The 15,316-nt window shown below is 46.6% G+C and overlaps 1 protein-coding gene across 9 annotated transcripts in view; it reads right to left on the bottom strand.

The window, feature by feature from the left end:
• The window catches only part of TRIM2 (tripartite motif containing 2), a 172,797-nt gene that overhangs the window by 23,800 nt on the left and 133,681 nt on the right, over positions 1-15,316 (bottom strand). For all 9 annotated transcript variants that reach the window (XM_036103600.2, XM_036103594.2, XM_036103597.2 and 6 more), the window contains exons 4-6: positions 14,760-14,911; positions 13,401-13,581; positions 11,603-12,326 (exon numbers count right to left, since the gene is read on the bottom strand). In XM_036103600.2, the coding sequence (XP_035959493.1) occupies positions 11,603-12,326; positions 13,401-13,581; positions 14,760-14,911 (1,057 nt within the window). The remainder of the gene's footprint in view (positions 1-11,602; positions 12,327-13,400; positions 13,582-14,759; positions 14,912-15,316) is intronic.

The raw sequence follows: 15,316 nt of genomic DNA, 5'->3' as shown, positions 1-15,316 counted from the left end.
AACAAAGCAAGGTCCTACAACTGAGATTGGAACATAAACAAAAGAAGTGGCTCTATAAAGAAACCCCAGGCTGTTCTAGGTCCTTCTTTATATAAAATTGGAAGCACACCCCTGGCTTGGAGGACACACAGGGAGGGGGAAGAAATACTGAAAACGGGGAGCGGAGTAAGAAAGACCTGAACAGGGTAGATGGACCCTGGTGCTGTCCTGCTGGTCCAGGCAGGGCCGGAAACCAGCCTGCTGCCCTCTTTTATCTAACCGTTTGTCTAGCCTGCTCAAGACAAAGCCTGTTCTACTCAGGGAAGGCTCTGCAGGCAGCAGGTTGATGTTTGAAAGGAAAGGAAAAATTACGGGGAGAATAGAGCTTTAGTAGAAGCTAAGGGGTGCCTTAGTCAAAAAGATTTAATTTTCCTTCTGAAAATGTTGAAGGAGAGAACGTACATGAACAAAAAATACTAACACTTTTTTCTTTGCAGAAATGAACACACATTTCCGAGTGTAGGTGAAACTTGGGAAGACATTTCTTTGGGCTCCGTGTCAACACCATTTGGAACAAGGAGAAGGAAGACTCTATGCCCAGTGTGAAATGAATGGAGATGCTCATTGCCTACCAATACTGGGTCACGAGAGCAATGGAACCTTGTTGCCAAAGACCACACTGTTGGAGAGAGATCATACAGCCTCTGCTAAGCTCCAGAGCCATGTGTTGGCCCAGCTCTTACTCTCAGTCTCAAGTTAACTAGAGCTTGAGTCTGTTGCCCCACATATAAATAAAATCACAGGGCTGGAAGAACATCTATTAGTCCAGTTTGTGTGCATGTATGCATATATATATGTGTACATATAAAGATTTTATTTAATTATTTGAGAGAGAGAGAGAAAGCCCAAGCAGAGACAAGGGGCAGAGGGAGAGGGAGAAGCAGGGAGCCCAACTTGGGGCTCCATCCCAGGACCCTGAGATCATGACCTGAGCCAAAGGCAGATACTTAACCAACTAAGCCACCCAGACACCCCTTGACTATATCTTTTTGAAAGAGCCAGATGGAGCAGGCACTGCTGTTTTTTAATTTTATATTTGTTTTTAAAAATCTTTTTCTTTAAGCCACATGGCTTAGTATTCAAATAGCTGGGTTGGCATGACAGATAATACCTTCTGATTCTTTTTTTTTTTTTTTTTAAAGATTTTATTTATTTATTTGAGAGAGTGAGAGTGAGAGAGAGAGCCCAAGAGGGGGTAGGGTCAGAGGGAGAAGCAGACTCCCTGCTGAGCAGGGAGCCCGACGTGGGACTCGATCCCAGGACTCCGGGATCATGACCTGAGCCGAAGGCAGTCGCTTAACCAACTGAGCCACCCAGGCACCCATACCTTCTGATTCTTAAGAGTATCTTTCAACTTGTCAGAAATTATTGGTCATCATTTTTTTTTTAATCTATTTCAGTTTTTAAGCATAGCAGGATCACAGTGTTATTTCTGAAGATCAAACGAAACTACCAGTATATTCCTGAGAGATAGCTAATGCTATCTTCACTAGCAGTTAAACTACAAAAATCTTGATGGTGAGGAATAACACGGATCTATAGCCTATTATCATTATGCTGAAATGCCCACAATCCAGGTGTTTATAAAGTATCTTGGGACCAAAATAAAATAAATTCCAGAAGTTAGAAATAATTTGGGATCATGCTTTACTCTTCAAGATTTGTAGTATATTCTATTTAGACTACAGAAAAGTCTCCCCTCCAAAGTATTCTACTATATAATGAAAACTAGTTCTTTCGTAATGAATATAAATGTAACACAAAGATACATAGTACTTATAAAATCTTTTCCTGACTACTTTGATGTACAAGATTTCATTTGGTGGTTATGTTTTGGATAGTAAAATGAGTAACACCAGTCTTAAAAGTAATTATAAACAATTTGGCAACAATTCCAGAAGATAATTAAACTGGTTTTTCCCAGATGTTAAACTAGCCAATGAAGCATAAAATGAATATTTAAGCCAACAGCTTCTCATCCATGCTCCTCCTGGAGGTAGCCATGCCCCCAGGAAGATCACAGAAGGTAAGCCCCTGGGCTGAAATAGGGGATCAAGAACTGCACATTCCCCCCCCACAACTTAATAGGAGAATTAATGCTAAACAAATCTAGATACTTTGAATGGGATAATGCAAGAGGATGAAATCAAGCAAAAAATTGGGTCTAACAAAGGATCTTCAAACAAGTAGGTGCTTAACAAATGTTTGTCGAATGAGTGAGCGCCTGGATGAATTATTAATGACTGAGCAAATTACACCCCACATTACATCATGGAAAAATGAAATGTTCAGTAATATTTACAGCATTTTCATAATATATTCTCTCATGCCCTCCCTGTAACAACCCCATGAGTTAGCAGGATAAATATTACTGTTCCATTTCATAGATGAGAAAATGAAGCTAGACACATCACAAAAGTAGTAGAGACAGAGAAAAGAATAAAACCCAATTCTCCTGCTCATTTACATAGTATTTTTTCTAACACACACATTCCTTCTTTTTTTAATTTTAAAGAATCTCTACACCCAACATGGGGCTCGAACTCATGACCCCAAGATCAAGACTTATATGCTTGGGTGCCTGGGTGGCTCAGTCGTTAAGCGTCTGCCTTCGGCTCGGGTCATGATCCCAGGGTCCTGGGATTGAGCCCCGCATCGGGCTCCCTGCTCGGCGGGGAGCCTGCTTCTCCTTCTCCCTCTGTCTACCACTCTGCCTACTTGTGCTCTCTCTGTCAAATAAATAAATAAAATCTTTAAAAAAAAAAAAAAAAGACATATGCTTTACTGAGCCAGTCAGGCGTCTCCCCTGCTTGCTTTCTTTTTTTTCAAGATTTATTTTAGAGAGAGAGTGACAGAGAGACGGAGAGAGCAAGTGGGGTGGGGAGGGTCAGAGGGAAAGGGAGAATCTTAAGCAGACTCCCTGCTGAGCACAGAATCCTACGCAGGGCTTGATCTCAGGACCCTGAGATCATAACCTGAGCCGAAGCCAAGAGTCAGTCGCTTAACCAACTGAGCCCCCCAGGCGCCCAGCTTCTTTCTAATTAGACTTTAAAATACCAGGTTTCTGAGGTGAAGATAATTACCTTTGGGCTCATATGGCTCCCACTTGCTCTCTAAAACCCTTAGGAACTCCATCCCTTAGCACATGGCATTTTAACTGTTTACCTCTCACTAAACGGTGAGTTCTCCAAGGGCAGAAGCAACATCTGTCCTGCTTGCTGTTGCACCCCATAACCCCGCACGGTGCCTAGCACTCAGGAAATATTAGTGACATCTTTCCCCACTGAAGTGCACGAAGAGTTCCTGAGGATGAGACTCTCAAAGGGGTGTGCCAGGGTTCCTCTAAGAACCTGGGAACCACGTTAGCATGATCTCTCTCCTCAGAGATTTTAGGGTGGGAAGGTGGTGGTTTGCAGAGGTGAGGCAGGAGAGAAGAAGCATAAAACATCCTATCTTCCTATAAAGCCTCTGAACTTCTGCTAAGTGATTTTATACATCCCTTTTACATTATAAGAAAGCACACTGCTCTCGAGTACAAAGGAGTGTTTCATTCAGTTCTTGTCACCGACACATTAAGGTATGGTGTATGAATTATATAATTTGAAACAATTCAACTGTGATTCTTTCACTCCCTCCCACATCTTCTGGCTTCCCCTTTGTTTAAGGACTTTCTTTAGTAGCTGACAAAACCAGCTCATGGCTTCTAGTCAGCAAACTCTAACAGTGCAGGGAAAAATAATCCCCGTGTTTCATCAACAGATGCTCTAAGCTACCTCCCTAAACTCATTCAGGATGGTTTTCCAGCACAGCATCAGAGTTATCACAATAACTCATTCACAGTGGGCGTATAATTAAGTTTTCAGGTGTGGGAGGTAGCAAATATCTCAACTTTGGGAAACCACAGTAGTTAAAAGACATTTAAGATGAAGAGGAATCATTGTGCAACTAGAAAGGCAGGGCCATCAGAGCACAGAGGGCTCGGGTCCTGCCCTAGCTCTCGGAGCCCCCATTCCTTCGGGGGTAGGGATAATTATATGCCCTGGTAATTTGGCTCTTGAGGGGCGGGAGCTGTGGGAGGAGCTTGAGGTGAAGATAATTACTACTGATTTGTAGCCCTCGCCCGCTTCTGTAGTGTAAATGCTCCCCTCATGGCTGATTTCCAGCTTACTAACGTGAAGTCACGGAGCACAGTCAGGAGGTGGTGTGCACGCCGGCATGTGCCACGTATTATGTTGTGGTAGGTATACTGCGCTGTGGGGGCATTAGGAACTGGAAGTGTGTTATCCCTACCAAGGATTTTAAGTCAGATGCCATATAGAAATGGACTGCACAAAGCCTGGCTCAGAGAATGCTTAGTCCTTCCTTCTGCTTCTGTTCCCCATCCTTTCCTACCTGAACCACACTGAAGCTCATGATTTAAAGTAACTTTTCTACACTTGTCACTCCCAAATGGATCTCTAGCCCTGACTTCTTTGCTGAGCTCCAAACCTACACTCTAAACTGCCTATGGTCCACCTCAGCCTGGTTGATCAAAACTGAAATATACCCCCCTTCCCCTGACTGTCCTTACCTGGGTTGATAAGGATAGTAACAACAGCCAACATTTACTGAGTCCTTACTATGTGCCTGTACCCTTTGAATACATCTTACATATATTATTTTAAGCCCCACCAGATCAAGTACACGTTAATACCATCCCCATTTTACAGATAAAGGAACTGAGGCACAGAAAGTTAAATAATTCCCCCCTAAATCATATAGCTAATAAACAGTGGGCTGGGATTTAAATGAGGCAGTCAGCCTTTTCAGTTCTCCACTACTTAGGTTAACTCTTACTTCTATAGCACCACTGTGAATAAAATGCAAATTAGTATTACCTCCTTTGCCTCTCTAAAGTGGACTGCGCATCATTCAGTACCAGGCATTATTCTAAGCTCTTTAGGATATTAATTCACTTAATCATCACAACCTCCTAGGAGGCAGGTTCTTCTCCTGCCCATTTTATGGAGGAAACTGAGGCATGGAGAGAAGAAACTTAGCCAGGACCGCACAGATGAGAAAGTAGCAGTGCTGGGGCCAGGACCCAGGGTGGTCCAGCTTCAGAGTGCACAGTCCTAACCACTCACACCACTCGCTCTACCGGCTCACGTCCCTACAGCACGGGAGTCAAACAGCGAGAATTCAGTTTGGTCACGAAGCCCTGCCCTCTCCTTCCTGAGCATTTATAAATCTGCCATTTCCTCTCCACTGCATTGCAACACTCTGAATCCTGGCCCTTGTATTAGCTCATGCGGACTACTGCTTCCTGGGAGAGACTTCAGAGTAGATGCCCTAGAATGCCTCCAGGCTCTCTAGAAATAAACAGCTTACTTAGTAAGCCACCACACTACATCACACGGTTCAGGGCCTCCCCACCACCCCCATCACCCACACACCTATGGGTCTCAAACTTCAGTGAGCATAAGCATGGCTGAGGCTTACAGAATGCAGATCCCTGGCCCTCCCCAGAGACTGGGAAACACAGAGAACAAAGTCCAAGCTTCTTATCAAGGAAACATAACCTTTCCTCGCTTCTATTTCATTTGCCGCTCCAAGATGATGGCATCATTTACGGTTCCTTGAACCACTCAGTTTCTCACCTTCATGCCTTTGTACCTGCTCTCCCTTCATCTAAAACACCCTTTCTTCCCTTCCATCCGACACTCTCTTTCAAAGCCAGCTTAGGTTTAGAGGCTATCTCTGGGAACCTTCCATGACTCCCCACCACCCCAACTTCTGTGTCTTGATTCAAACTGAAGGTACATTTGGTACACGTCTGTCTCCTTTGGATGGTCACCTCCTTTAAGTCAGAGTCAGAATCTCATCCTTCTTTATACTACGACCTAGCCAAGTATCTGGCACATAGTAAGGGCTCAACAGCAGAGTTCCATCTAACTTGGGGGCTGGATAACTGGTAGGAAGGTGAAAATGGGAGTCAAATTTAGTCCTGAAAATCCCTTATGTCACCCAGAAAGTGAGGATTCACTTTCATGAATACACAGAATCAACACGTTATTTATGGTTGTTGAATGAACCCTCGTACATGTATTACGAAAACTACGTATCTTTAAGCACAAATTCAGTGCCTTGAGACGCTCAGTATGTATGAGACCAGTTGAGGAACAGCAGAACCATGGTTACCCTGCCAGGTGTGTAGCTGAATTTCACTGAATTTTGGATTACATGCGGCAGGCTTCAACACATGCACAAAGGGACTGCTCAAATTGTGCATTTTTTTTTAAAGATTTTATTTATTTATTTGACAGAGAGAGAGAGCGCACAAGTAGGCAGAGAGGCAGGCAGAGGGAGAGGGAGAAGCAGGCTCTCCACTGAGCAGGGAGCCCGATGCGGGGCTCGATCCTAGGACTCTGGGATCATGACCTGAGCCGAAGGCAGCTGCTTAACCAACTGAGCCACCCAGGCGCCCCTGTGCATGTTTTTTTTAAATAACATTTTAAAGATGTACTTTATCTTATATTTTAAAGATTTATTTGAGAAAGAGAGAGAGAAAAAGAGAGAGAGCATGAGTGGAGGGAAGGGCAGAGGGAGAGGGAGAGAGGCAGACTCCCAGCTGAGTGTGGAGCCCAAAGCAGGGCTCCATCCCTTGACCCTGAGATCTTGACCTGAGCCAAAGTCAAGAGTGATACGCTCTATGCTTAACCGACTGAGCCACCCAGGTGCCGCAAACTGTGCATGTTCTATTATTATGCACCTAAAAGCCGAATTGTACAGAGAAACTTAAGGTTCTAAAACAAAGGTATAGGGACGCCTGGGTGGCTCAGTCGGTCAAGCATCTGCCTTCAGTTGAGGTCACGATCCCGGGGCCCTGGGATCGAGTCCTGCATTGGGCTCCTTGCTCAGCAGGGAGTCTGTTTCCTCTGTCTGCCTGCCACTCCCTCTGCTTGTGCGCTCTCTCTCTCTCTCTGACAAATAAATGAATAAAATCTTAAAAAGTAAAAAATAAAAAATAAAGTTGTAACTGTAAAATAAAAGTTGAACTCTTCTAATTATTAATATAAACTCTACCTGCTGTAGCCTACAGTACAGACCTCGAGAAGACACGTTCTTAGAAGGCCAGCACTGCTTGCCTGACATTGCCCTAGCACAGTTCCAGGCACGGGGATACCTGTGACTCACTGGCCTTGAGCTTAGTTCCTGTTGTCTGGTCTCTGTGTCCTTGGACCTCAACACTGGGGCCTGACAGTGGTGAGAGGGAAGTTAAATCATGCACTAGGTCACAACTGGATCCTACTCAAATGAACAAAGTACTTATGCAAAGTATTCTTTGGGGTACTGTTGGGGACTATAAATGATTAAGGACATCATCTTTGACCTCAAGCAATTTGTAATCTTATTGGGAAATAAGGCCCATGCATAAATAGTAATAATCACAGTGGACTCCAAAGGAGAAGGTGGAACTTGGGGGAAAGATAAAACTGGGGAAAGAATCCAGAGATCAGGTGCCTGGTGTGGAAGCCCAGAGGGCGTTCAGGGAGCAGTGGGCTCTGACACTGATTTGTCCAGGCTCATCTCCAGCCAGAGCCTTCCCCACCCTCCATTCATCTGACCTTCTCTCCCTGCATCTTCTCATAGGATGTGTTGCTTGCAAACCTCACTCATGTTCACTCCTCCTCACCTGGCCTTTCTGCCTTGCATCGGTCCTTCAACCTGGAATGCTGCTTGCACCTGTCAACCCGGATAAGTCCTCCTCGTTGTTCATGTCCTGCTTTAAATTCTTTCTCATTTCTACAGCTTCCCATCCCCTAACCCATGGTATTAAACATAGAGGCCGCTTTGAGGCAAGCAGATTTGAGCGATGGAAGGCAGAAAGGGCCACGGCGAGCACCTGGCTGACTACAGACAGGCCCCTCAGACGCCCCACCTCAAAATAGCCATAGGCCCTAACTGACCAATGGGCGACTTACAGCTCGGCACTGTTCCCTAAATGGGAAGAGTTCCTACGTCCCTATACCTCCTCAGCTTTCCTCTTTAAAAACAACCCCCCACCCACTGCCTCAGTCTCTCCTCCGCTGTCCCGCCCACCACTCCCTTGTGATGTATTCGATAAACTTTGATCACCTTGGTTCTGCCCCAGGTGAATTCTTTCACCGCCTGCGCATCTGATGGAGAGACACCCCATTTAGGCAGCCCATTAGAGTCAGGCGGTCATCGATCTGTCACCCAAACTGTAACCTCCTTGAGGGAGGATACCTCATTTCTTTCATCTCTACATTCCCATCTCAGGTACTAGGTGCTCCAGAAATGCTTTCTGAGCCAAATTATTGCATAGCGAGTGGTGTCTTTTGGCTAGCTCTGGGTTAAAACATAAAGTTAACGAGAAATAGGCCTGAACGACCTGCCTTCCTTTCTGCCCCTACGTATCTGAGGTGCTTAGCTTCTGTTATGGGCTGAACCCCCAAAATTCATATGTTGAAGTCCCAACCTCCAGCACCTCATAATGTACCTAACTGCATTTGGAGAGAAGGTCTTAAAAGAAGTGATTAAGCTAAAATACGGCCATTAGGGTGAGGCCCTAATCTCTTCTTACAAGAAGAGAAAAAAACACCAGGGGTTATGCACGCACAGAGGGACAACCATATAAGGACAAAGCAGCAAGAAGACCACCATCTAGAAGACCAGGAGAGAGGCCTCATAGGAAACCAAATCTGGCACCACCTTGATCTTGGACTTTCAGCCTCCAGAACTGTGAGAAAATAAATGTCCTTTGTTTAAGCCACCGAGTCTATGGTATTTTGTTACAGCAGCCCTAGCAGATTAAGACAGCATCTTTACTTCATGAATAAACTCAGACACAGTGTCATATGCCAGGCACTCTTCTAAGCTCTTTATAGATGTTTAAACATTTAAACACCTTTCCACCAGTGCCAGCAAATCACCAGTGAATTCTCAATGGGTAGGAGGGAAGAAGAGTACACCCCCTTCTCTGGTGGGAGCTGGGGATTCAAAATCGCTACTGGGGGCAGAAAACACCCTAAGAGGTATGTCAGGTGAGAATCACAGGTGGTGATGATGGAGATTAAAATCAATAACAAGGGGCACCTGGGTGGCTCAGTCGTTAAGCGTCTGCCTTCCGCTCAGGTCATGATCCCAGGGTCCTGGGATCGAGCCCCGCATCGGGCTCCCTGCTCCGCGGGAAGCCTGCTTCTCCCTCTCCCACTCCCCCTGCTTGTGTTCCCTCTCTTGCTGTGTCTTTCTCTGTCAAATAAATAAATAAAATCTTTAAAAATAATAATAATAATAAAATAAAATCAATAACAATAGGAAAATAACAGCTACCAGTAATTGAGCACTGCGTTCAGAAAAGGTAAGCTAGTTGCCCAGCTGTTAAGGAGAATCAGAATTCAGACCCAGATCTTTGCCTTTCTCCACTTGGCACACTGCCTAGAAGCAGACTGGGATTACCTGGCTGGGGCAGGAGGTGGGGGGAGCAGGTGGAGGGAAAGGGTTGAGCAGGAGACCCACTGAGCTTGTTCTCAATGCAGGAGGAGATCAGTGGGGAGCAGGAAGGTAAAAAATTTTTAGAAGAAAAGGTAGTAGGGAAAATCTAAGGACCTTCATTGCATGTGCAAAACCAATAGTTCTCCTTTATTTAGCTCCTCCAACACACCAGCCGTTAAGCTTGAGACTCACAACAGCTCTGAGAGGCAGATATTTTTGTATTCTCATTTTATAGGCATGGAAACTGGAGCTCAGAGAAGCTGAGAGACCTGCCTGAAGTTCAAGTTAAGTGGCAGAACCGGAGCGGCAGACCTGGGAGGCTGCCACTCCTGCCCCCGCCCAGCTCCTCCATTCTGCTTCGGCAGGCGCATCTACAGCTTCTGCACAACCCGGCACATTTGGCCAGTGAACGCAGGAGGGCCTCCGGGCTGTGAACGCACAAGGTACACATCCTATCATGGCCTCTACAAGATGCAGCCTGAAGTAGTAACACAGTGCAGCTGCTGCCCAAGAGGGTTCCAAGGAGCCTCAGTCTCCCAAGATGTGCCACGGAAAAAGTTCTCGGCTCAGGAAAGCTTTGTGGAAGTGCTGCCTGTTATCCCTCTCCTGCCTTGGAGACTTACAGTGCACACTGGCAGATTCTAAAGGTTCTGGGGTTAAAAAAAAAACAAAAGTCGGGGCGCCTGGGTGGCTCAGTCGTTAGGCGTCTGCCTTCGGCTCAGGTCATGATCCCAGGGTCCTGGGATCGAGCCCCGCATCGGGCTCCCTGCTCCACGGGAAGCCTGCTTCTCCCTCTCCCACTCCCCCCTGCCTGTGCTCTCTGTCTCGCTGTGTCTCTCTCTGTCAGATAAATAAATAAAAAATCTTAAAAAAGAAAAAAGTCCGTTTCTTTCACTGAGGCTAAGGTCTCCCCAATCTATTTGAAACCCAGACTCCGTGCAGGGCCCTTTCAGAGACGCTGCAACACAGGACGTAAGAGGCAGAAAGATAAGCAGGCTAAAGCTACTTCGGGAAACATTAACTAAAATGCAGGCTTTTTTCTTAAGAATGACAAAGTCCTTTGATATTTACATTTAGTTTGCTTTCGACTGAGAGAATAAACAGTTAAAAAAAAAATCGAGGTAATAAAGCAGACAAGGGAATTTGAGACTTGCATTCTCCAATCTATTGGCTCCGCGTCTTGTTTCCGCCCCAACCCCATTCCATTCTCCGGATTTCCACCCACCCTCCCCTCTTTGGGGCTGCTCTCCAGCTACACACACCTGGAAGTGACCACGACTTGCACTGCTCGGTGTCCCCCAGCCCCAGCCCTCACAGTGCAGAAGCAATGACAGGGAGGCATCAGCCCCTCCGCCCACAGTGCAAGCTGGAGCTGACAGATTTCAGAGAAACAATGGAGTGATCTGATACAGCGATCGCTCTGCCTTGAGTTACGCTTAAAGACATTCCCGTGGCGGGAGGTGGGGCGGTGGGGGGCGGTGAGATGGCCAACATGTCCTTTAAAATTTCCGGATTGTGAGTGCTGTGATTTTTTCTATTTCTCTTTTTGCTTATTTTCGGTTTCTAATTTTCTACAATGACTATGCAGCACTTGCGTTACAAAGGAGGAGGGGGAGAGGAGGAGAGAGCAGAGCAGGAGGAGAATGGGAGGAGAAAGAAGGGGAAGGAGGGGGAGGGCTGGGGGCGAGGGAGAGGAGGACAGAGAGGGGGAAATTGGAGAACTGGGGAGGGGAAGGGGACGCGGGTGGGGAGGACTTGGGGGGGAAGGAGGAGGACAGAGGGAGAAAGGCTAACGCGAGAAGGGGAAAGGGAGGGAGTGGAAGCGGGAAGAAGAGGAAGAAGGATGAGGAGAGAGGGAGAAGGAGGGCGGAAAAGGGGGAAATAAATCCTAAAATCTCCGGAGGAGACTGCATAAACTCACCTAATTAAACACACCAGTGTCTCCCAACACCTTCAGGGTACAAGTCCCGACCCGCGAGGTTCCCATTTGCAACAACCCTTTCCCCGTTGCCCCTTAACCAAAGCAAGGCTCAGACAATCCGGCGCGGCGGCGCTTTCTCCTTACCCACTCGAAAGATCAAATCGTCTTCGATGGGATTCTCTTTTCGTTTCCCAGTGCTGTACATGCTGGCGGGTCTCTTCACCGCTTTCTGCTTTACATGGCCGCTTCCCGGGGATTTCACGCGCCTCTTCACGCCCTCGGTGGTGGGAGACACGTCGGCCGACCGGATCACTTTCAGCTTGAACGGGCTGCCTCGGATGTGCTGGTCATAGAGTCGCAGAGAGAGGGTAAAGTCCCCTTCCTTCTGGACAGTGTACAAAAACTCATAGGTGCCGTTTTTGTTGTCGAGGATTTCTCCGTCCGCCACGCTGCCGTCGGGCGTGCTCAGCTCGGCGGTGATGTAGGCGTTGCCCGTCTTGCACAGCTCGCCGTCTTTGTCCTTGGTCGTTATGGTAACGGACATGGGCTGCCCGATGATGGTCTGCCGCAGCCCCTCGCCCGTGGCCACCGTCTCGGAGGCGACGGCGTTGGTGGTTAAAATCGTCCCGAGGTTGTGGATGGACTTCTTGAGCCCTTCGGTCTCCACGATAAAATCCAGCTGATCGTTTTCACGCGGGTGCAGCGGGAAATCCTGGTCGGCCAGTTCGTTCAGCTTCTCGCTCATCTGCTTCTTCACCAGCAGCACCTCCGTCTCCGTGCCATGGTTAAGGGCCTGCGCCGTGAAGTTGCTGCAGCTCTTTATACTCTCCTGCCCCTCGAGCAGAGTATCCAGCTGCGACTGAAGGACCTGCGGGGGAGGGGGGGAGGTCGGGTGAGCACTTGCTGCGGCGCACGAGCTCAGCCCATTGGACGTTGCGCGGCGGCGCGCGGGGGCACTGCCCTCCGCGGGCCACAACCGGGTCCTGCACCTGCCCACGCCGGTGGCTCTCCGCAGGTGGTATTTAATTTGGCCCAGCGAACCCGCTTCTAAGGCATGCTTCTGAATTGCACTCCCGGTACCTCCTCCTTCCCTTCCGCCTCTCCCACACTCTCCCACACGCATATTTCTTGGGTCAGGTGTTTTTGATGGGGCGAGCAGAAACGTCACCACCAACAGCCTGGAAAACAAATTGCTATGCCCGGCATCTGAAATACTCATTATTCAGTATTCTCTCCATAACGTCCCAAATTCACCTGTTGCCAACTAAAGGAACAGAAACCAGACAAATGAAAACTCTCCACACCCAAATAGCAGAAGCTTTTGATCCCTGGTTTTGTGATTGGACATGTTAAAGGCTGCCGTCAGGGTTCTCTTTGAAGTTGACTAACAGGTTGGTGTGGATGAGAGAGCAATTAAGAGACTATTAGACATTATAATTAAGGAAGGAAAATAATCCAGTTTAACCCTAAGTCCTGAAAACATTACTTTATATTCAGTTTTGTCTTATGTCAAATTATTAATTGGTCCTTATGGTTACAGAATCATAGAACTTCGCTGAAAAGAGGAAGGAAAAAAAATAGCTGGATGGGCCATTAAATGAAAACTACTCTTGGAGCGCCTGGGTAGCTCAGTCGGTTAAGAGTCGGCCTTCAGCTCAGGTCATGATCTTGGGGTCCTGGGATCGAGTCCTGCATTGGGCTCCCTGCTGAACACAGAGCCTGCTTCTCTCTCTCCCTCTGCCCCTCCCCACCCTGTTCTGCTTGTTCTCTCTCTCTCTCTCAAATAAAGTGTTAGAAAACTACTGCTTACTATGCAACAGTGACACTTAAGGACCCATCTGAGTCCCCTTTGTGGGTATTAGAACACAGTAAGCTAGTGCAGTGAAGTGCCCAGGATACCATGTCTCTTACAGGGTATTTATGAGAATGGCTGGAATCTTACTTTATGTTTGAGGCCATAATTGACTTCCAGTTCCATAAGCAGCACGCTTTTGCGCACGTTTAGAGTCTTCTGGAGTTCATCAAAGGTAGAATGGATGTCATCCACAATACTGGCCTTTTGGTTGGTTAACTGATGAATGATTTCTGAGATGAACTGAAGGGCAGAATCTATTTCTGGGAGCCTGCAGGACAGTCATTAAAGATCATTATTTAACATCAACCCAGAAATAGTGAAACATCTGTCTAAACACTATGTTTTGTCAAAAAAACATTTTCTTTGCCTTTCATCATCTTCAAAAAAGTAATAACCAAAGAACAGAATGAATAAGACATGACATAATTACTGCCTTTGAGAGAAGAGATTTTGAGGGTCCACGTCTACTTCATCTAAGCAATCATCTAATTTTAATAATTGATGGTACAAAGCCTTGAGGCTCTCTGAACACCATGGCTTCTCCTCACTCTGAAGCAAGCCTTCTCGAACTTGACACTATAATATTGTAGGCCACATGCTGCTTTGTTGCAGGGGACTATCCTGTGTGTTGTAGGATGTTTAACAGCATCCTGTCTTCTGCCAGATGCCAACAGCACCCCCCCACACAATCATGACACCAAACTCTCTCCAGGCAATGCCAAATGTCTCCCGGGGGTATTATTGCCCACAACTGAGAACCACTGTTCTAAATATATAGCTGTATCTTTTCGCCTAATCATATGAAAAACTTATCCAGACTCTGAGTTTCCTGGGAACGTTTTGCAAGCTTCCAAGTTCCTTTAATTATTATAGCATAACCACACTTTTCTCACTACAACTATTGGTGACGATTTATTTTCAGCTGGTTATTTATTTCCTCTCTTTGGTCTTTCTCATGTATTACACAGCTCCTCTGTCCCCTCATTTCCATGCCAAAGAGAAAGGCTGGAAGCAGGGAGACATAAGGAAAATTGAGCAATCACTGGTGGGCACCACTTTGCTGGGCTCAAACAGAGACGAGCCAGTGATGGTGAACACAATGGTCCTGTATGTGTCAGGAAGAGCAGCTAAGAATAGCTCCTCAGAGAGCCTGGTTTCAGGCACGAATTTCAGAGATCTCCCAAGAGCATTTTCCTCAAATGTATTTTATTCATTTAATCATTCAAAGGTACTAAAACAAAAATGCCATCACTCATAACATAAGGCGGTTGGAATTTTACCAAGGGGCAAGGGATGACCCTCATCACTCACTAGTTTATGACTACAGAAACACCATCAAAGGAGAATTTATTTAGGTAGCGTGAACCTATTATCCCACTGAGGCAAGAAATCCGGAGGCCAAGCCTCACGCACAGCCAGTTGGGAGTCTGGGGGAGGCGTGTGCACCTTTTGTTGACGGCGTCCAGCTGGACTTGGAGCGAGGCCTTGTGTTGCTCCACCACATCCTTGAGGGGGACTGTGGGGTGTTCCGCATGCTCCCCCTCAGTGCACTCCCGACACATGGCGGTCTCGCAAGACTGGCAGTAAAAGTCCATCACCTGCGGGTAACACAAAACAATGCCAGGTTCAGTGCCACTAATCGAGTGCTTTTATGCACTAGGCCTTTAGTAGGCATTCTCTCATGGAATGCTCATGGCTTTCCCAGGATGTAGGCAATATGTCCAGTGTCACAGAAGAAAAGGAAGGGATAAACTGTTCTGTGCCAGGTCTCAAACAGAGGTGGGTCAGACTCCAAAGCTGCTGCTGTCGTCACAAAACCAGCTTTTCTGTGGCTACTGCCCTAGAGCAGAAGAGTGTGGGGCTGTGGTGCTCAAACTTTTTGGTCTTAGGACACTTTCCACCCTTTATAAATTCCTGAGGATTCCAAAGTGCTTTTATGTATGTGAATTGTATCTATAGATACTTATATGAAAAATTGAAACAAAAATTTTAAATATTAATTT

This window comes from Halichoerus grypus, chromosome 3 (assembly GCF_964656455.1).
Source record: "Halichoerus grypus chromosome 3, mHalGry1.hap1.1, whole genome shotgun sequence".
Lineage (NCBI taxonomy): Eukaryota > Metazoa > Chordata > Mammalia > Carnivora > Phocidae > Halichoerus > Halichoerus grypus.
The sequence above is the reverse complement of the archived record's forward strand: the minus strand, read 5'-3'. Positions and strand labels throughout refer to the sequence as shown.